The sequence below is a fragment of the Ursus americanus genome, chromosome 23 (assembly GCF_024610735.1).
Source record: "Ursus americanus isolate L20-20 chromosome 23, mUrsAme1.1.p, whole genome shotgun sequence".
In the NCBI taxonomy this organism is placed as follows: Eukaryota; Metazoa; Chordata; class Mammalia; order Carnivora; family Ursidae; genus Ursus; species Ursus americanus.
The window spans coordinates 15880793-15904398 of NC_142149.1; the positions used below are offsets into that span (position 1 = coordinate 15880793).

Genomic DNA, 23606 nt, shown 5'->3' on the forward strand with positions numbered 1-23606 from the left:
GGAAGAAGTCAATAGTAATACAATAACAGTAGGGGACTTTAACACCCCACTTACATTAATGGATAGATTATCCAGACAAAAAATCAAGCAGGAAACAATGGCTTTGAATGACACATTAGACCAGATGGATCTAAAAGATATATTTAGAACATTCCATCAAAAAACCAGTGGAACACACATTCTTTTCAAGTGCATATGGAACACACCCTGTCCCACATTTAAAATATATTTTATGAACATTCTCTAGAATAGATCACGTTAGGTCACAAAACAAGTCAACAAACTCAAAGAGATTGAAATTGGCAACCTACAGATTGGGAGAAGATATTTGCAAATGACATATCAAATAAAGGGTTAGGATCCAAAATATATAAAGAACTTATACAACTCAACAATAATTAGCCCAAATAAACTAATTAAAGAATGGGCAGAAGACATGAACAGACATTTCTCCAAAGAAGATATACAGATGGCCAACACACGAAAAGATGCTCAATATCACTCAACATCAGGGAAACGCAAATCAAAACTATAATGAGATATCACCTCATACCTGTCAGAATGGCTGAAATAAAAAACACAAGAAACAACAGTTGTTAGCAAGGATGTGGAGAAAAAGGAACCTTCATGCACTGTTGGTGGGAATGCAAACTGGTGCAGCCACTGTGGAAAAACGTTATGGAGGTTCCTCAAAAAATTAAAAATGGAAGTACCCTATGATCCAGTAAACACACTACTGGGTATTTACCCAAAGAATACAAAAGCACTAACTCGAAAGGATATATGCACCCCTATGTTTACTGCAGCATTATTTACAATAACCAAATTATGGAAACAGCCCATGTGTCCATCAATTGATGAATGGATAAAGAAGATGTGGGGTGTGTGTGTGTGTGTGTGTGTACGCACACACACACACACACACACACACCCACAATGGAATATTATTCAGCCGTAAAAAGAATGAAATCTTGCCATTGCAACAACATGGATGGAGTTAGAGACTATAATCCTAAGTGAAATAAGTCAGAGAAAGATGAATATCATATGATTTCACTCATATGTGGCATTTAAGAAACAAAACAAAACAAATGAACAAAGAGAAAAAAGAGAGAGAAGTAAACCAAGAAACAGACTCTTAACTATAGAGAACAAACTGATGGGTACCAGAGTGAAGGTGGGTGGGGGGATGGTGAAATAGGTGATGGGGATTAAAGAGTACACCTAGCATGATGAACAGTGAGTAATGTACAGAGTTGCTGAATCACTATAATGTATACCTGAAACTAATATAACACCTTATGCTAATTATACTTGAATTTAAAAAATAAATAAATTTTTTTAAAAATTCAATATGTAAAACACAGACATCTAAACAGACAAACAAGCAACAGACATGAAAGGAACTTTACAAAAGAGGTATCCAAATAACCAATAAACATGAAAAAGGTGCTCTACATCATTAATCACTAGGGATATGCAAACTGTAACAGTGGGATCCTACTGCATGCCCACCAGAATGGCCAAAATGGAGAAGAGAGATAGATATCAAGTATTAGCAAGGATGTAAAACGATCGAAACTCTGATATACTTGGTAAAACGTAGCTCTATTTTCTTTTTTTAAAAAAAGAAAGAAACTCTAAGATACTGTTAGTTTAGTATAAAATGGTACAACTACTTTAGAAAATGGATTGACAATATCTAATAAAGTATACACAATTCTATCCTATAACAAAGCAATTTCGTTTCTAGGCATATGGCCTAGAATTGTGCACATATGGTCACCAAAAGGCATATCCAGAATATTCAGAGCAATATGTTCTTCATAACTGCTCCAAACTGGAAATGTCCTGTGATGGTAGATTGGAGAGGTATATTGTGGTATACTTACACAATGCAATATTGCACAGCAATGTATTCAGGTACAATGAGTTCGTTAGAAATCATTTCAGCCACTACAGCAGGTTCTCTAAAGATCTCCTTGACTATAATTTAATAGACTTTATAATATGCAGCAATGAAAATTAACAAACTACTGCTATATGCAACAATATGGATGAATCTCAGAGAATAACATGGACTATAATGTTAAAGGAAAGAAGTCGGACATCATGGAACACAAATCATATGGTTCCATTTATACAAATTTCAAAAACAGGTGAAACTAACCTGTGCTCCTAGAATAAAGGATGCAGTTACCTGCAGAGAGCATGGAGGAAGTGACTGTGAAGTGGCATGGGGATCTTCTGGAGTACTGATAATGTTTATTTCTTAACCAGGCAGTAAATAGATATATATGTTCACTTTACAATAATTCTTAAGCTGGACACATATGATTATATGACATAGGAATAATGTATTTCACACTTCAGTAAAATATTTATCAGAGAAAAAATACAGTTTAGTGTAAAAAACTGGGATCTTAAATTTACAGTAACTTCTCACTGACCTGTATTATCTTGTACTGTATCCATCGGTGTTTTCAGATCAGTCTTCCCTTTAGCTATAAAATAAGGCATAACTGAGATACAAAGCAGATTCATTTAAAAATTATAAAACAGCCAGAAACAAGCTAAATTCCATTATTCCATATCATTATTTGGGCTCACTTAATGCATAATTCTTAGTGTTTCTGAGATTGATCTAAAAAAATGGCAGTGGTAGCAGGGGCAGAAAGACATTGATGGATTTATATGTGGGATTTTTTTCAAAGTTTTATTACGAAAATCTGTAAACACACAGCAAAGTTGAAAGAACTGTGCAATAAACACCCATATGTCCACCATCTAGATTGTACTATTAACATTTTACTATACTTGGTTTGTCACATATCCATCTACTCATCTGTGTGTGGTTATGTTTAAATTTAGGTGGTTTATATAAAGGTAAAACTTAAAAAATTGGGTGATAATCCAGATAGCGGGTGATAGGAAATGAGGGAATCAAAACTGAATCCCATATATCTAGCTTAAGTAACTAGATGGACAGTGACAGCACAAATGAGATTGAGAATACAGGACTAGGAGACTAGGTGAGAAAATAGTGAATTGAGTTTTAAATATGCTGAGGAAAAGAAGCCTCCCATGGAATATCCAAGTGGAAGTGTCTAGCAGGCATTTGGCTATACCGGTCTGAAACCTATACAGAAATACATATTTACAGTCACAAGCATGTAGATGATAGACTGAACCACAGAGAGTGATGAGATTACCCAGAGAGAGTATGGAAAATGAAAATCCAAGAATGAGCAGATCCAGGTCAGAGGGAACAACACAGAAGTCGAACTAGCATAATTTCAAGAAGGTCAGAATTATCACCTATATAAAAGACAGTAGAAAGCTCCAATAAAAAGTGAATAATGTCTAATGCAATTGGCAAATGGCAAGTTACTGGTGCCCTGAAAGAAATTTCAGTAGTATTATGGGGCTGTGTCAGAATACAGGAATGAATGGGAAATGTGGGAAGGATATACAATGCTCTTTCATTCATTTCCTTTTCCATTTTTTAATTGTGCTTTCTGAACATTCCCAGATGTGAAAGATGGTCTTGGAATCAATCTAGTGAAGTGCTTTGCATTCTATATGGATTCAGAAAATGGAAGACAGGATTAGTTCTTACTCGAGAACTAGAGTTTTTCCTGAGATTTTGCATGGTTTTTATCATCACAAAATTAATCTGGTTTCAGAAAAACTCTTATATAAACCCTCAAGACCAAGCTTTCCTGAAGGGCTTTTTATATCTAAAATGAGTCACCATCAACTGGAAGTTTTCGTCTCAGTTCTCCAGCTTCTTCTTTGGTGAGTTCAATGCCCATGTTCCCTAGTACCTTGTCCAGGTCTCTGATACCTAACATCCCTCCTTAGGAAAGAGAAAAAAAAATACGATAATTCCTACCAATGCTGAAATGTTCCATATATTTTACCTATGCGTTATGGATCTTTTTTTGGCAGGAATATACAAGACCTGTGGAACATGTGTCAGTTTATGTGGAGATTACACATGGTTAGAATGAAGTTCACTTCCCTTAAACCTTTTTGGAGAAATAAACATACACACCATTAATTTCTAAAGGGAACAGAATTATTTCCAGTGTATAATTTTTTTAAAAGATTTTATTTATTTATTCGACAGGATAGAGACAGCCAGCGAGAGAGGGAACACAAGCAGGGGGAGTGGGAGAGGAAGAAGCAGGCTCATAGCGGAGGAGCCTGACGTGGGGCTCGATCCCATAACGCCGGGATCACGCCCTGAGCCGAAGGCAGACGCTTAACCGCTGTGCCACCCAGGCGCCCCTCCAGTGTATAATTCTTATGATAGAAATAGGCAGTTGTGAAATGAGAAAACTGCCATGGTTAAAGTAAGAACACATGGGTTTGAATATTGTTCTCTACTATTTATTACCTATTGAAATTTAGGTAAACAACCTAACTTTTTGGAGTCCTAGTTTTCTGATGTATGAAATGAAGATGAGACTATTTGTCTCAGAGCCTCTGTGAAGATAAAGTAGCACTTAAGAAAAGATGTAGAATTCAGTGTGGAAGTCCCTTAAAAAGTTAAAAATAGAGCTACCCTATGATCCAGCCATTGCACTACTGGGTATTTACCCCAAAGATACAGACGTAGTGAAGAGAAGGGCCATATGCACCCCAATGTTCATAGCATTGTCCACAATAGCTAAATTGTGGAAGGAGCCGAGATGCCCTTCAACAGACAAATGGATTAAGAAGATGTGGTCCATATATACAATGGACTATTACTCAGCCATCAGAAAGAACGATCACCCAACATTTGCAGCAACATGGACAGGACTGGAGGAGATTATGCTAAGTGAAATAAGTCAAGCAGAGAAAGACAATTATCATATGGTTTCACTCATTTATGGAACATAAGAAATAGGGAGATCGGTAGAAGGAAGGGAAGAATGAAGGGAGGGTAAACAGAAGAGGGAATGAACCACGAGAGACTACGGACTCTGGGAAACAAACTGAGGGCTTCAGAGGGGAGGGAGGTGGGGGATTGGGATAGGCCAGTGATGGGTATTAAGCAGGGCACGTATTGCATGGAGCACTGGGTGTTATACGCAAATAATGAATCATGGAACACTACATCAAAAACTAAGGATGTACTGTATGGTGACTAACATAACATAATAAAAAAATTTTTTTCAAATTCCATAGGAATTTTTTTAATTTAAATTCATTTAGTCAACATACATATTGTCTTTTGTCAAATATCCACTCAAATCTTTTGCCCACTTTCATTGGTTTGTCTTATGATTGAGTTGTTCTTGATATTCTGGGTATCAGTCTTTAGTCACATACGTTTTGCAAATATATTCTCCCAGTGTGTGTCTTGCCTTTTATTTTCTTAACTGTGTCTTTCGGAAAAAGTTGTTTCTCTTGATGAGATCCAATTTAATCATTTTTAAAATTTCATGCTTAGAACTCTTGGTCACCTGTCTAAGAAATCTTTTTCTACCCTAAGGTCACAAAATTATTTTCCTATATTTTCTACAAAAAGTTCTCCTGGGTGCCAGATAAATAAATAATTTTTGACTAATAAATGCAAATTGGCTTTCCTCATTGAATTTTGGGTTTAGTTTTTTGACTACATTCACTGGAAACAATCTAAAAGTGGCAAGATATACAAAAAGAATCTGTCACAGATATTACTGTAAGTTTAAAAAGTTTACTATACTTATTCAAATCTATAGCACTTAACATAGCATTGCCTATTCAGTAAATATCTGTTAAATAAATGAATTAGTTAATTAACAAATTTTCCACTCACCAGTAGATGATCTTCTATCTTTTATCCCATTCTTCTTGTTCACTTTCTTATCAGCTGTAAAATAAGAAACTAGGTCACAAGGGTAAATACAGTGAATTTTACAAAATTATTAATGTAAACACAGCAATTTAAGGAAGTTGGATGTATTGACCTAAATATGATCTAACTTAATTCCAAATAAATATAAGGAAAAGAAAAAAGAAAGCTATCAAGAATAATCAATGAAGATTCCTGTTTCTGAAAGATTATGAATCAGTTACAAAATAAGGCACTTTGAAATATATAATAAACAAAAAAAATCAGAATTTAAGTTTTGTAATATCTTTCAGAACTCAGAATGAGTTCTCTTTTAGATGGTGATGAAAAGAAGACGCACTTGGGGTGCCTGGCTGGCTGGGTTGGTGGAGCACGCGACTCTGTATCTTGGGGTTGTGGGTTCAAGCCCCACATAGGGCACAGAGATTGCTTAAAAATAAAATCTTTTAAAAAAGACACATTCATTCTGTTGATATAAGGAGATAGGGGTATGGCATCTTTTTTTTCCTTGTTACCAACAAAACTTTTAAGCCATTCACTTTAGTGAGCTGCCTCTTTCAATTGTGCAAACCAATCGAGAAAAACGGGGCCTGTGCTTGAGAGTTTATTCGGAGCCCTGGAAGGCAGCTGCACATACAGACCTTGCTGAGAAACTACAGCAAGTGGAAAGTAGAGAAGAAATGAGAGCACTGACATCTCGGCAGGAGAGTCTGGGACAGGCACCAAATTTTCCACAGCCCCAGCAGAGCATCAAATAGCAAAACATTTCCTGTGACCCCGTGAAAGAAGGGGTTACTGAGAGGAGCCAAAAGCCCCAAGCGCCTGACAGTCGAACTGACGTACACAGCAAGAAGCGCCAGTACAGATGGCAAGATAAAATGCCAAGTGCAAAGGGAGGTCAGTCAGCGAATGCCAGCGTGAGGATTTAAAAATAAATGAGGATCAGAGCAGACATATTATCATAATGATGGTCACCTCTGTTTTGACTCCTTAACTACAATAACCTAACTGGCTGAAGCTGCTCTTTCTTATTCTTTTCTGTGTCCCACCACACTGTGTGCATACCCCCACACACTAGCATTTCCATTCGGAATGCTTTTACCACCTGTCCTGGTCTATCAAGTCTGTGTTAGGACTACTTAACCTCTATTCCCACTCCTAGCTGTGGTTCCCATCTCTCCCTCACCACCCCCCTTGGTTAACCTTGTGCCTGTCTCATGTATGATCACATCACCAAAAGAGGGGGCAAGATAAGGACTTTTTTCACATTTTATAATCATATAAAAACAGGCACATTGCTTCATGGCTGAGTTGTTCCACTATTTTCAACATTTTCTTTAGATTTTGATTAGATTTGCAAGTCAAAGGATTTGTCATTGTTTCTTTAAATAACAATAATGCATCATATCCCTATGCATGAAGTGCTTCTTCTATTTATAAGGTTGAAAATTCAGCTTTTTAACATTGTAAAAAGAACTCGTATTTCATAAATTTTTGTCCTACTTTGAGCTATATAAAGGCAGTGAAATATAGCTGCATTTGTTCTAGAAATGCTTTTCTTTAGAGAGGCAGATTTTTGTTTATGTCTTGATTCTGTCTTCAAGGTGCAGACTAGTACTTTAAAAGGCGAAGGGAGGAAAAATTGAAAAAAAAAATTTTAAGTTATAGAATGTGTGCCAGGCCTTTCCTGACCTATTAGACTGGGTCTATATGGTGACAGCTTAGGACCCTGCCCTGCAGGAGGAGTTCTCTGGGTCCTTGAACTTGCTCTAAACCTTGGGAAGTCTCTGCTCTGTCTTCTGGACACCTGGCAGGGTTATGGAAGGGCCAATCTGCTTTCCTACTGGATTATAATCTTCTGAAGGGCCAAAATCATGTCTCATTAAATTCTATATTCTCAGTGTTTAGCACAATACATAGAACATTATGGGATCTTAATAATGCCTTTTGAGTCAGTGATACAGAGGAAAGATTGCTAAAGTATTTCTTTAAATATAAGTTTAGATCTAAAGTACTAACATAGCTAAGCGAAATAAATCAAGCAGAGAAAGACAATTATCATATGGTTTCACTCATTTATGGAACATAAGAAGTAGGAAACTCGGTAGGAGAAGAAAGGGAAGAAGAAAGGGGGGGTAAACAGAAGGGGGAATGAACCATGAGACACTATGGACTCTGGGAAACAAACTGAGGGCTTCAGAGGGGAGGGGGTAGGGGAATGGGATAGGCTGGTGATGGATATTAAGGGGGGCACATATTGCATGGTGCACTGGGTGTTATACGCAGGTAATGAATCATGGAACTTTACATCAAAAACTAGGGATGTACTGTATGGTGACTAACATAATATAATAAAAAAATATTATAAATAAAAATAAATAAAGTACTAACATAGCAAATACACATCCTTCTTTCTTCCACACTCCCCAAATGAAAATTTGGAAACCATGAAACTTATTCTCAAGGAGGGAAACCTAAAGTATAACATTTAAGGTAATTTTTTGATTACTTTGGTCATTTTCTATGGTTCTAAATATGAATTTTATGTGTAAGAAGTTGCCATTAATAAAAAGACTTCCCATAACACAGAACCATGTAAACCATGTGTATGTATATGTCAGGTCCCTGCAATTGACAGGTCCCTCAGAATCTTATAAATTTCTTTACCTGACATCTGCATCCTCATGTTTCCTGGAAAACCGTCTAGGTTGTTGTCATCAACCCTACTTCCTAGGAGAAAAATAGAAATGATAAAAGCTATGAGAATGGGAAATGCTAATGATTTTCAATTTAAGAAAAAATACTTCCTATTATCTGCAATTGACAGGTCCCTCAGAATCTTATAAATTTCTTTACCTGACATCTGCATCCTCATGTTTCCTGGAAAACCGTCTAGGTTGTTGTCATCAACCCTACTTACTAGGAGAAAAATAGAAATGATAACAGCTATGGGAATGGGAAAGGCTAATGATTTTCAATTTAAGAAAAAATACTTCCTATTATCTTCACATTGTTATATACCATTTCAGTGTGAAAAGAAGTTTTTGACATGTACACTTTAAGTTATTCTATCAGAAATAGAAACATATTCTTTTGATCATTTTACAGAGAATATGGCTATAAAGCACAGGAACATTTAATCTAGGATAGCCCATATGATATTGGACATGAAGTGTTATTCGCTGATATTAAGCAAAGTTTGGGGTCAATATTTAACATGTGGTAAATAAAGTGTGATGCAGCCATAGAATGAGGAATCAATTTTCAGCTTGTACTCAGAGGAAAAAGTGATTTTTCTTACAAAATGATATATTTGGTATTCTCTGCCAATCAATTCATCAGGAAGATATAACAATCATAAATGCAGATGAACCAAATATGTCTAAAAATACATAACAAAACTGACAAAATTTAAGGGAGAAATAGAAAATACAATAGTCATAATGGGAAATCTTAGCACCTCTCTTTCAACAATTGATGGACTAGCTACCAAAAAAAGCCAGTACAGATAATCTGAGGAAACTATCAACCACCTTTACTTAATTTATATTTATAAAATACTATACTCTTTAACTGCAGAATACACATTTCCAAGTGCACATAGTACTTTTACCAAAATAGACCATATGCTGGGCCATAAAATAAGTACTAATAAATTGAAAAGAACTGAAATCATAAAGGATATGTTCTCTGATGGTAATGGAATTAAATTACAAGTAACAGTAAAATAACTAAGAAAACTCCAAATATTTGGAAATTAAATGACACGCCTTTTTTTTTTTTAAAGATTTTATTTATTGGACAGAGAGAAAGACAGCACAAGCAGGGGGAGCAGCAGAGGGAGAAGCAGGCTCTTTTTTGAGCGGGGAGCCTGATGTAGGACTTGATCCCAGTATCCTGGGATCATGACCTGAGCTCAAGGCAGCCACTTAACGACTGAGCCACCCAGGGGCTCCTAAATGACACACTTCTAAATGGTCCATGGATAAGAGAAGAAATCACAAAGAAAACAGAACATATCTCAAACTGAATAATAATGAAAACAAAGCATGTTAACATTTATTGAATGCAGCCAAGGCAGTGTTTAGTAAGAAGGGTATGGGTCTTCATGCTTATACTAGAAAATGAGAGAGAGTTAAAATCAGTCACCATGGGTTTCACCTTAAGAAGCTAGGAAAAAAGTAAAGTAGATCCAAAGTCGGTAAAAGGAAGGAAATAATAAACATAAAAGAAGAAATCAGCAAAATATAAAACAGACAAAATACAGAGAAAATTATCAAAGCCAAAAATTGGTTCTCTGAGAAGATCAACAAAGTTGATGAAGCCCAACAAGAATTGGTCAAGAAAAAAAGGGAGAACATAAACTGCCAAACATTCCAATAGGAATATAAGAGGGAATGTGGGGCTCAATTCTGAGACTCTGGGATCATGACCTGAGCTGAAGGCAGACGTCCAACCGACTGAGCCACCAGGTGCCCTATTTTGTTTCTTAAATTCCACATATAAGTGAAATCATATAGTATTTGTCTTTCTCTGACTGACTTATTTTGCTTAGCATAATACACTCTAGTTCCATCCATGTCATTACAAATGGCACGATTTCATTCTTTTTGATGGCTGAGTAATATTCCATTATAGATATATACCACATCTTCTTTATCCGTTCATCAGTCAATGGACATTTAGGCTCTTTCCATAGTTTGACTATTGCTGATAATGCTGCTATAAACACTGGGGTGCATGTGTCCCTTAGAATCAGTACTTTTGTATCCTTTGGGTAAATACCTGTTAGTGTAATTGCTGGATCGTAGGGTATCATTTCTAAAATTGTCAAAATAAAATAACAACAACAAGAGTTCTGTGACCTGGCAGACCCAGGGTCTGCTATATATCAACTCTCTCAAACTCTTAAACATATAAAGTCTCTAATTGTCTAGTGGCAGAGAAATTTGTTTAAGTTTGTTTTCTACTCCAGTGTTTTCCAAGTATAGTCACAGAACTCTTTTTTATCACATATTCATTAATATACCACAGGCCAGCATTCACGGATAGCCATTTTTGATACACTGCTTCATAATGTATACCCAATGACTTCCCAAAATAGTCTGAGGAATTATTCAATGAATATCAATATATTTAAAATAGAGTATGTTAAAATATTTAAAATAGAAATAAACAGAAATAGAAATAGAAGATAGAAATAAAAATAAAAATTCAAAAGAGAATTACCACCTGAGAAAAAGGTAGTAAATAACAAACGAAGCCAACATAGTTATAACGATTAAATATTAAGTTTAGATCTGAACTTTCCAGAAGCTAAGGCGTAAAGGGAAACTCAGGTTGTTATCTACACAAAGAAGCACACTGTCTTTGGGAAAGAGAAAGTTTTTTTCTGACATTAAATTTCAAGACATTTTTCATATTCATCACTAAATAACATAATGGGCAATGTCTTCAGGAGATGCAGTGACATTCTTGGTATGGCTGGTTTTCTCAAAAACAGTTGAGATATATTATTAGGAAGTTGCCTCAAAAAAGGCATTTCTATGAAACACCTCTTCATAAATATTTTTGGCTTGTCAAAGCTACACATGTGTGCCACTTTTGGAAGTGGGTGGAGATGGTCAAAGAAGTAAACCTTGAGCTTCTGCAACCATAGAGGGAGCTTAAAAATGGATAATATGAAGTGATTTGAACGCGCGTGTTATTCTGGCTTGGTGTCAGAAATATTCTTCTCATTTAAATGTGCAAAATATAAATCATTCCTTCCTTCTCAGCACCAGAGGGGCAAGAAAGGGCAGTCTATCAGGGACTCAGAGGCCTAAGATTATGGAAATATTATGCAAACCAAAAGAAGAAAATGGTCCTTAACATTATAATTGGCAAACCTTGTGCTAAAATTGAACTTTGAATTAGTGTATAAAGAGAAACTGGTGGAAAAAAAAAAAAAGTGGGTGGGGGAGACAATACAAAGAAATAACCAAAGAAAACAATCTTCAAGTAACAAAAGAAGAAAAGTAACAAGACTGAACAAAAATTTTCCTAATACTAACAGAGGTTTTCACCAGTTTCTTGATGAAGAATTATTATAAATGAGTATCAGGAATCCACTAGAATGTCTCATACAATTACACTTTAAAGTACAGTAACTTGCAAACAGCCTAATTCCAAGTGCTGTTTTAGTCATTTTAACTAATAATATTTTTTTCTTCATAAGGCCCTTAGTGAAAAGATAATTTCAGTCAAGACTCTGGTCTCAGACTAGGCAGAAGAGGTAACTAGTACTCTCTAAAGGGCATGCTCTCTTTCACTTGTGCTATACATTTGACATGTATGGAATGGATCAGAAAATTAAGCCAGTGCCTAATCATTTTAAGACCATCTCAAAACCCTAGCTGGGGTTTTCCCAAGAGATCCACAAACTGCATCTTATCTATCTCTATTCAATTGAAAATTCTTACTTTCAGGTAGAGGTGAAAATCCTGAATTGATTAAATTGCCCATAAACTCTTCTAAATTCACTTTCCCATCCTCTGAAAGAAAAAAATGCATGTCAGGGAACAGGGAATATGATCAGAGACTGGCAACTATAGCATAATTGCTACACCGAAAAACAGTTTCTAGATTTGGCCTTGAAATATAGACATATATATTCAATCAGAAAGACAGATGGATGCATATCATTCAGACACATACACGTGTCCCCTGTAGATCCTCCTTTGTATGATGCTACTGAAAACAAGTAGAACCCAACAAGGTAGTAGGTAGGAAAGAGCCTTGGATAATCCACGAAGCAGATAAACCCCTTAAGGATTCTTGAAAAGCTCAAACAGATGAATGTCAGCTAAGATAAAGGGTATCTAGAAACACGACTCACCTGTCTGCAGTGATCTTTGAAGCACATCTTCAGGTAATGGAACTCCTATATTTTTCATAATGGAGCCTAGGTCATCAGGAGTGACCACATTTTTCCTAATGGCAGCCAGAGCTTTCAGGGGGGCTTCTTTTTCTATATTCAAAAAAATATAATACAATACAATGAATGAAGTTTTTTAAAAAACCATTCAAATATCAGTAGTAGGTCATCATTATTATTACTATTATTATTACTTCTAGTAGTAGTACTATTGCTACTTCTATCACTTATTAAGTATTCTGTCGGAGCTTCCTGGGCACCATGCTAAGTGCTCTATATACACCGTTTTATTTAATACCACAAAAGTTCCTTATTTAACAGATAGATAGGGAAACTTGGCCTTAGAGAGGCTAGTCTGCCTAAGCATACAGTTACTAAATGTGAAGCCAAGTGTGAAGTCTGATTTCATAGGCAGAATGTTTAGCCACTAGGCCAAACAAATCATTGCAAATATTTGATTTGAGACTGAAGAATGATTACATAAAAGGAAATCTCAGGATGTCTGCTTATACTCATCTCTGGCATATCTGAGGCTGGGAATTCCATGAAAGCTATGATAACTAATCATACAAGGAATTACCTTGCCAAAAATTAGATAACCATCCACAGTTTGATATGACTATTCTTAATTTTTTTCATTCAGTGGATACTTGGGTGTATCTAACACATACACACAAAAATGTCCCCCAAATAATGGAAAGACCGGCACTGCTATATCAATACCAAAGAAAGATAACGTTCATTTTTGAAAGTACCATGTATGAATTTCTCAAGTAAAAAAGAAATTTTAAATATTATATTATCATAAACCCTATCCCATCATAAACATTAACCCTGTGAGAGATTGCTTATAAGCCACATACCTGGGAAAGTTTTGGGCCCCATTTAGAAAACCAAAGATTAAGGACAAAATATTTTCTCAATTGAAGAAACACCATTTTGGTTACATCCTAAATATTTTGGCTCTGGTGAATAGTTTCATCCCTTGTAGCTACCTAAATTAAGCTTTTTGAATTAGTTCAGTTTCAATTTTGAGAATTAAAATTTAGAGGAAACTAAGCCATTTCAATTAATCTCAAGAATATGGGCTGCTCCAAGGAGACCCAGGGGATCCAAAACAGTTGTGAACTTACTAACCAAGGCTCATTTAGCCTAAACTTCAAGGAGACCCAGAAGTTCCCCAGACATCACAGATATCTCACTGTTGGAGAAGTCAGTTAACTGAACACATAAAACCAGATTATACTCGATGTCTCATGGCTAAGGCAGTGGAGTAATGGGAAGAATACCTATTACATATGGAGGTTATATGTACACATGGAGGAAACCTGTATGTTTCAACATGTTCCTATATGTTTCAATAGTTAATCTTCTCATGGTAAAATTCCATTTTAATAAAATGATAATGGGATAAAAAAAGGAGACACTGATTTTCTAAAAAAAAAATTTAGTATAGCTGACACACAATGTTACATTAGTTCTAGTGTACAACTTAATGATTTGACTAGTTTATACATTATGCTATGCTTACCACAAATGTAGCTACCACCTATCCCATTACATCACTATTACAATATCATTGGCTGCATTCCTTATGCTATGTCTTTTATTCCTGTGACTTACTCATTCCATAACTGGAGGCCTCTATCTCCCTCTCTCCTTCACCCATTTTGCCCAACCCTCAAGACTCTGAGCAATCATCAATTCGTTCTCTGTATTTACAGATTTGATTCTGCTTTTTATTTATTTGTTGTTTGTTTGGCTTTACTTATTTATTTATATTATTTTCAAGTAATCTCTACACCCAGTGTGGTCTCAAACTTACAACCCCAAGATCAAGAGTCATATGCTCTACAGACTGAATCAGCCAGGTGCCCGTTTGGCTTTTTTTATATTCTACTTATGAGTGGAATCACATGGTATTGGTCTTTCTCTGTCTGACTTATCATAATACAGTCTAGGTCTATCTATGTTGTCTCAAATGGCATGATCTCATCCTTTTTATGGCTGTATAATATTCCATTGTATAAATATACCATAATTTCCTTATTCATTCATCTATTAACACTTAGTTTGATTCCATGTCTTGGTTATTATAAATTATGCTTCAATAAACATAGGGGTGCATGTATCTTTTCAAATTAGAAGAGAACACCGATCTTATTCCCATAGGATTTCAAAATGTCCAAGACACTGGCAACTGATGGCAGCTATCTTGGATCACAATCTTGGATACTAGGAGGAATCATCTAGATAGATTCTGTGTATTTACCCTTTTTTGGTGATGGAAAAAATACTGTAATTTCGAGAAATGGTCAGGACTAAGATGTCTTATTGATTCGTCATCCAAAGTACATTTGTTTACCCATGATGTGCTTTAGCATTAGAAAACTGGACAAATGCATATAATCAAAACTAAAGAATTCTACTCAAAATTTTTATTGTTAAAAAATTCTCAAAATTATTAAAAAAATTCTCACTTACTTGAAACTTTTGTAAAATATGGCATTTTCTTTAACTGAGTCAGACAATCTTTTAAGTCCACTTTCCCCTCGTCTGAAAATGAAACAAAGAAATGAATGGTCTTTGGTCCAAAGAAACAAAAAGAATGAGGTCACAAGATATGCATGCTTACTAAACCTTTAGAACTAAGTTAGTCCTGTTTTCTAACTCTGATCCTGCTAAACACATCTCAGACTAACTACGAAAAGGAATATGATTATGATGACTCCTGTGGTCTTTTTTGTTGTAGAGCCAATGAGTATTTTATGGATTTTACACATATTTCCAATTGGGACCATTTTTTTGTATGTTTCCCTTCTGATATGACATTCTCTTAATTTTTCAGCATTACAAGTCCTACTATAACCATTTATGTTTTTTTGGTTTTAAAAAAATTATTTATTTGAGAGAGGGACAGAGACAAAGAGAGAGAAAGGGAGAGTGAATGAGAGGGGAGAGGGAAGAGGGAAAAGCAGGCTTCCCACTCAGCAGGGAGCCCAACACGGGACTCGACCTGAACCAAAAGCAGATGCCCAACCGACCGAGCCACCTAGGTGCCCCACCATTTATGTTTTGAGGGAAGACAAGAAGATATTCACTAGAAGTACCATAAACCAAACTCAACCATAATACCTAAAGAAGACTATATATACTTATAAGCAAAGATATATTAATAAAGGAAGTGTGCAGTCTTTTGCTTCTTATTAGTCATATACTTGGAACTTAAGAAAAAAGAATACCATAAGGCTTTGCATGTAAGCTAAACATCCCACTGGCAGGATTTCAAAAATACCAGTGTAGTCCTTTGAGGACTGTGCGGAAACCAAACTGGTAGTGTATATCACCACACTAAGGCTTGGCCCTGTGCTTCATGGGTTTGAGAGAGCTTCACAGCCCCTGTCCAATAAGAACGTATGATTCAAACCTCAGGAGGCAAAGAAAGGGAAAGGAGAGGAAGATTATACTTCCCTAGGATAATTTGATATGAGAATAATCCAAAACAAACTCTCATCCAAGCCTAGTAGGGAAAATCTAATGTTACTGAACTCATTACACCTGATTCCTAATCAACCAGCTCCGTGGATTTATGAGTGAAAGTAAACATAAGTTTGATATATAATAAATGACTCAAAAAAGGAATACTTACTATCAAGAGGAATGGATGTAAGCACCTCCTGTAATTCTTCCTTTGGGAAATAAATCCCCAGGCCTTTCAGTATAGATTTTACTTCGTCAACATCAACTTTTTCATTGGTGACTTTGTTTAAGGCATTTGCAAGTTCATTAACCTCTATTAGGAGAAAATATTTTCAGTTTAGATACAAATTCTAAATAATTAGCTTGAATCATAATTCAAAAATTAGTATAGATACCTAGCATTTTTTAAAAGATGATATAGTACTCACCTTCAATACTCTCTTGAGGTACATATGCATCGAACTCTCATTTCATATATATAAAATAGATCAGTTATATACAACAAACTCATAGTAGAAATTAAACCTTGATATGTCTCCTTGTCCATATATCTCTGCTTCTCATGTTTCCTGCATCCTTTCTGTATATGTCCAGTGATCTCTCTGCTGCTCCCCAGTCACTGTCACCTCAATCTGCATTTTTCCCATTCCTTTATTAAACTTAATTTGTCTTATACTGACTCTCTTTTATTTAGAGCTCAGAACCTTGGTATACATGGTAACAGCTAATAAATCTACTAATAGGATGATTATTTTTTAAATAATTGGAAATGAACATTAATGTGAGAAGGACTTTGGTCCTCCGCCCATGTCAGTCTCCTCTTTATTTAATAACAAACACTTTACTAGTAAATATAGGTAATAACATATGTGTTATTTCCTACACTAGAACCATTCATACCTTCTTCTCTGTCTGGAAGACTCTTCTCCCAACTCTTCCAGTAGCTGATTCCTGCTCATCCTGTAGGTTTCAGCCTGTCAGATCTCAGAACATGCTTCCCTGGCCATCCTATCAATTAAGTCACTGCACCTTAACGCTCTACCTCCTCCTTGCACATTTTCTCCTTAACATTTAGCACAATTTGTAGTTATTTATTTGTTCATCTGTCTTTCTTCAATGAGTTCTCTGGGGTCAGAGACCAGTATTTACCTATCTTGCTTACCAGCACAGTGCCACTTGTCTGTTGAATGAATGGGTTGAATAAATGGTCTTCCTGCTTCTAGTGGCACCTTAATCGAATACACTGTTAAATCAATCTTTAGAGACAGCTTAGCACCTGACTTCTTACCCAAAGAATATCCTGAGACCTATTCTGAACTAACGTTTAATACTCCCTTCAATGTAGACCTATCAACTATCCCTCATTCCTCATCTTTCAAATCCTACTTATGTCTTCAGTCTTTTCTTCCCTTCTAATCTCTAAGGCTCAGTGTTTTCTTGTTTTCCCTCTACCTACCAAGATGTTACCCTTCCTTCAAAGCCTTCCTCCATTTTTTTCATAGGAATCTAATCTTCATCTGGACTCTTAAAATAATAAATATGCATCACTAATTTGATCTTACAGCATATTAGTTATGTTTTTATGTAAATAGCCTATCTTTTCATCCAGATTTTAAGATTCTTATGGCCTACTTCATGCATCTTTTGTGTTCAATATATGTGTGCTGATCATGATGCTATTAACCTGTAAGTTATATCATAAAATTAATTTTTAAACTAAACTATTAAGCTACGATACAGAAAAATATATATCTGCACGTAGAGTCCAACACTTGCTTGTTGTGGGGTTCTAGATAAGGTACAATTTTTTTTGATCTTCACTTTTATCATTCTTTATTATAAGACTCCTACTTAATAATAGAGTCATAAAGAATAGTTGATAAGAAATAAATTACGTGATGGGTATTAAGGAGGGCACATATTGCATGGAGCACTGGGTGTTATCGTCAAACAATGAATCATGGAACACTACATCAAAAACTAAGAATGTACTGTATGGTGACTAACATAATAAAAAATTTAAAAAAAAAAGAAAGAAATTATGTGAAAGTGCTTGGTAAAACACCAACACTATACAAATGTATTATTATTGCCAACCAACTATTATGATATTATTTGAAAACAAACAAAATAAAATATGTCTTTAGAGAATATGAAATAAAACTACACACACTTCAGTCCCTAAGATACTTTTTATACTGAAAGTAAGAGTTGGAAAAGAGTTTTGGTAAGTTCATAAAACATTAGGCTATTAACTCATTTTTAAAGTGAGTTAGAGCTTTTCAAAATTCTACTCAAAAGTCAGATATTTCACAGAGGATATCTATCACGTGATGCCACAAAACGTTTCTTGATGCCACAATTGAAAAGATAAAGACTCAAGTTGGATGGATCACTGATCCCAGTAAGTTAAACATATATATTCCCATCAAGATGAAAATTCATATATTCTCTATACAACTACAAAAAGGAATGAGAAAGCTCTTTGTATTCTGGTATCAACAAATACCCAAAATACATTGTTATATTAAAAAAATCAAGGATACAGAACATACACATTATGCTTGCACTTGTGTAAGAACACACATATTTTCTTGAATGCTCTAGATACTACCTATGTAAGAAAACTAGTTACTTATTAGTTAATGGGGAAAAGCAATAGGAACTGAATAGAGAGACCAGGTAGGAGGGAGATTTTATTGATAGACTGATAGACTTTTTTATTTATGATCTGTGTGAATGTATCACCTAATTTAAAAACTTAAATTTATTAATTAAAACATTTTAGGGTCATGTATTTTTGGCATTCTTGTTAGAAGACATATTATTTGCTTCAACTACAAACTTACAATGTTAAAAACTAGACTTTCATGAACATAGGAAGCTCACCTTCATCTGAACTCCTAAAATACTAAATGTACACAATTCATTTATTCTTGTAGCATATTAGTTATATTTTTATATAAGTGGTCCATCACTTTTTGACAACTAGCTAAAAATTTCCTATATTCTCAATGTGTATAAAACTTCCTAATTATTCTCACCTCTAAAGTCTTGCAAACGCTTATTGCTCTTCAGTGCTAAAAGGGCAGTCTTTAGGGAAACATCTCCCTTTTCTGTAAAGAAAAAAACAGTACAAAGAAAAATTAATAAATTCAAAAAACATAAAGCACTTCCACTGTGAGCTAGGCTGGTTCACTTACTGCCCCCTTAAAGCATCTTAGATTTTTCTAGCTACGTAAACTTTTGTCCAGAATGCAATCTACACTCAACTTCTATAAATCCTATTCATGTCAAAACCAGCTTGTAAGTCTAGTTTTCTAAAAAGCCTTCCCCGCCTGTGGTACCCTGCTAAGTGCTACTCTTTCCTTTTCCTTTCCTTCACGACCTATTTTCTGGAAAGAAATGTTTTTATTCATCACATCCTCATTCATGCCTCAAACTGCTCTAATCTGGCTTCCATCTCCCAGAGACTACTTTTACCAAGTTCACCTGTTAACTATTTATCGCCAAACTAATGAACACTTTTTAATTTTTTTTGTCTTATTTAATACTTTCCTCCTTCAAACTCTTTTTTTCTCTTTGTTTTGTTGCTATAGCTTTCTTTCGGTTTCCCTCCCACTGTTCTAGCTACTTCTTAATGTCCTTTATAAACCATTCTTTCTCCACCATTACTTAAATGTTAGCATGTCCCAATGCTTTGTCCTTGGCCCTCTTCTCATTACACTATATAAACCATTCATAATTCTCCTGTAACCACAAACTGTATGTTGATGATTCTCAAGTTTCTATTTCTAGGCTAGACCATTGTCTATTGCATATCTTCAACTCTACGTCCACAAGCCCCTCAAACACAAATATATCCTTTTGGGGTGAGGGATTTAAAACACAAATGAGTTAATGATTTTATTTCTATGCAAATAACAAATCCTTGGGACAGATCAAATGCATTTTTACTTCCATATTGCCAAAATTTGATTTCATTGGTTCTATATTTATTCCCATGTGGCAGCTGGAGCACTCACTTTAGAGGGAAACTTTACTAATTCCAGTCTATCAAGGAAAATCTGCAAGTTAAAAACTTACATTTCTCAGCAAGCATTCAGAGAATGGCAGATGGCAAATAAAACTCTTAGTGGATTATTCTAATTGCATTTTCTTTTACCTTCATATCTTAAAAAGTTGTAAGAAAAGAGAGAGGACAACTTTCTATGGCTTTGACAGTTGTGTTTACATCATTCTCTAATGAATACCGTTCCAAGTTTTCACGGACTCTGAGTATGAACCTAGCTTGAAGTGTCTAGTGTCAGCTTGCACAATGGATATATAGAAATAAGAACTAGGAATAATTGGATGCATTAGGTATATAAAAGTATTGACTAATTATTATGACATTTTTTAACTTATTTTCACAATTTTCTTTAATGATTTATTGCTTTATATTGAAGACAGAAGAGTCAAACACAAAATAATAAAACAAAATTTAAATAAAAGAATGAAAAATTGAGATGAGGCAAAATTAAAACATGCAATAATTGGATTAACTTATATCTTCTTTTTAAAACAAAATCAATTTATTTTAAATCAAACCCCCCTAAATCTCAGTTTAAACTATTATTCTGGGTTTTATACAATATATCTTGAAGGAATTAATTATCACATATTAATTGATTAAAAGAATATCTGAGTATTTCTGAGAAATCAGTTTTAATGTAAAATAATGAATATTTATCTAACAATACCTTACTTTTTAGACAATTGGAAAAAAAGGAAACTTAAAGTTGCATCTAGGTGGCAAACTTTATAAATGACCACCTATGCAGTGAATGTAGTTCCTACTAAGTTTTTTAAAGCAAAGATGCATATATTGTGTGTTCAGAAATATACAAACACCTATATACTTCCCATTAGCTGGAAGAACCTGAAAAATAAGTAAGATAATATGATTTAGGTCAAAGAAATGGAAATCCAACAAGAACACAGGCTTCTTGTTTGATGTTTCCACCTACCTCAGTTTATATTGCGACTTTATATATTTAACCTGTTCTCCCAACAGAACACTTCAGATTTGCTTACACTTTAAGCATTCATTTTTCATCAGTAACTAAATGCCTATATAGCAGATTTTCAAAATGTATCCTCATAACTCTCATGGAAATTTCTCCAAAATAATCACTTTTCTCAAACAGTTATAAGGCAAAATTGTCTCAATGATGGTAAAGATGGCATGTTATTGAATGTAAGAAAAAAGCTTCCATATCTAGCTGAATGAGTTAAGGAAATCTTCAGGGAGGTCACATTTTTACTGACTTGGCAGTGTATCTGAAGGTTAACAGAAAGATTCATGAGGAAAATGTATAGAAACACAAGGGAGTATGATGTGTTCGGGGAACTATAAGTAGTTTCTTAATTTTAGATTTAGTTAAAATTATTCAATTTGTTTATTAAGTGTCTTGAAACCTTACAAAAATGTGTAGGAAAGTTTGTGGGAAAGGGTTAATCTAAATAGGTCAGATAACAGGAACTAGATTAAAAAAACAAACAAAAACCCTGTGTAATTTGTGAAGGAATTTAGATTTATCTCTTCTCATTTCAATCTCTTCCCTCCATCATGCCCTTCATCAAACACACTATATCCTAAGCTGAACTCATCCTTGCACTAAAGCCTGATCCTCCTCCTGTATTCACCAGGAAGTGTCTCCCAAGCCAAGAATCTGTCAGTCATCTTCGATTCCTCTCTCTTTCCCTTCCCTAACTTAACCAAACGATGAAGTTCTGCTTCCTAGAACTCATATCTGTTCCCTTCGTCCCATCCCTAGAGCTGATGCCTTACTTCAACACATTATTTTTAACCTGAATTACTGCATGCCTTCTAAAATGTCTCTTTGCGGGGCGCCTGGGTGGCACAGCAGTTGAGCGTCTGCCTTCGGCTCAGGGCGTGATCCCGGCGTTATGGGATCGAGCCCCACATCAGGCTCCCCCCTTATGAGCCTGCTTCCTCCTCTCCCACTCCCCCTGCTTGTGTTCCCTCTCTCACTGGCTGTCTCTATCTCTGTCAAATGAATAAATTAAAAAAAAAAGTCTTTGAAAAAAAAAAAGTCTCTTTGCTTCCAATCTTGCCCTCCTCTGCCCTTTCTTAACACTGCTATTAGAATGCCCATTATAAAGTGCAAAATTAGACATGTCATTTTTCAACTTTGAATTCGTCAATGACCCTCTAGAGCCTTCAGGATAAAATTCAAACTTTGCTGCTCAGAGAAAAAAAATAAAAACAAAACCCTTCTGGGTCTGCTCTTGACTATATGGCCACTTCAATTCTTTCTTCCCCACTCCTTCTGTCACTATGCACCACCAGTCAGTGATCAAACTTTGATTCACGCCAACATGAATTGTAAAGCTCGTTAAACAGACACATGCACACACACACACACACACACACACGTACCTTGGCCATGATGCAGATATTCTGAAGCAAAAGATGTAAGCATCTGTATTTGTAACAAATTCCCTAGGTAGTTCAGAGTGAATCAGTCTTAAGATCCACTGGTGTACGTCCTACCAGTCTATTTAAGAGCTCCTTGACTTCTCCACGAGCTTTCTTCTTCCATACTTTGTACATATTGAACATTCCTTCCTAACTCCTTCCAGTCGCCTTCCCTGTACTCCTAATTCTTGGCTAGTTCCTACTCATATTTTAAAACTCAACTCCAGGCGTACCTGGGTGGCTCCGTCAGTTAAGTGTCTGCCTTCAGTTCAGGTCATGATTCCAGGGTTCTGGGACTGAGCCCCACATCAGGCCCCCTTGCTCAGTGGGGAGTCTGCTTCTCCCTCTCCTCTGCCTCTCCCTCTGCTGGTGCTCTTGCTCGTGCGTTCGCTCTCCCTTTCTCAAGTAAATAAATAAAATCTTTAAAAAATTAAAAAAAAAAACCACTCAACTCCAACAGCACCTCCTCCAAAAAGCCTGTTCTGATTACCCTATCCAACCCTGTGTGGGTTAGGTACCTATTCTGTACATTCCCATAACACTCTATGTTCACCGCCGTCATAGTATTTAACAATTTGCATTCTCATTGCTTGTCATCTCAATAGACTGTAAGCTCTTTTATCTTTATATACTTAATGCCTAACAAGCAATGGGTGCTTAATAAACTTTCGTTGAATGAATGAAATTGCTCTCCTCTGAACTCTTATATAACTCAGTATCATCACTTGTATAGGAAAAAACTCAGGCCTCCTCCTGTGTTTCTCCTTCACTCTCATACTACTACCATACTCACAACATTCTGACACCAGATGTGGGGGATGTTTTCCCCCACCAAGCAATTCTCTGCAACACCAACTGAGCGTCATGTAATTTAACTCAATTCTGATACAATTTACCTG

At 35.5% G+C, this 23606-nt stretch overlaps 1 protein-coding gene across 1 annotated transcript in view; it reads right to left on the reverse strand.

Annotated features, from left to right (window-relative positions):
- The window catches only part of EFCAB13 (EF-hand calcium binding domain 13), a 201090-nt gene that overhangs the window by 79108 nt on the left and 98376 nt on the right, over positions 1–23606 (reverse strand). Inside the window, exons 22-32 of the mRNA XM_087854723.1 lie at positions 19268–19339; positions 16393–16536; positions 15228–15299; positions 12705–12836; positions 12289–12360; positions 8684–8746; positions 8495–8557; positions 5792–5845; positions 5358–5399; positions 3755–3859; positions 2451–2504 (exon numbers count right to left, since the gene is read on the reverse strand). Coding sequence (XP_087710849.1) covers positions 2451–2504; positions 3755–3859; positions 5358–5399; positions 5792–5845; positions 8495–8557; positions 8684–8746; positions 12289–12360; positions 12705–12836; positions 15228–15299; positions 16393–16536; positions 19268–19339 — 873 coding nt within the window. The remainder of the gene's footprint in view (positions 1–2450; positions 2505–3754; positions 3860–5357; positions 5400–5791; positions 5846–8494; positions 8558–8683; positions 8747–12288; positions 12361–12704; positions 12837–15227; positions 15300–16392; positions 16537–19267; positions 19340–23606) is intronic.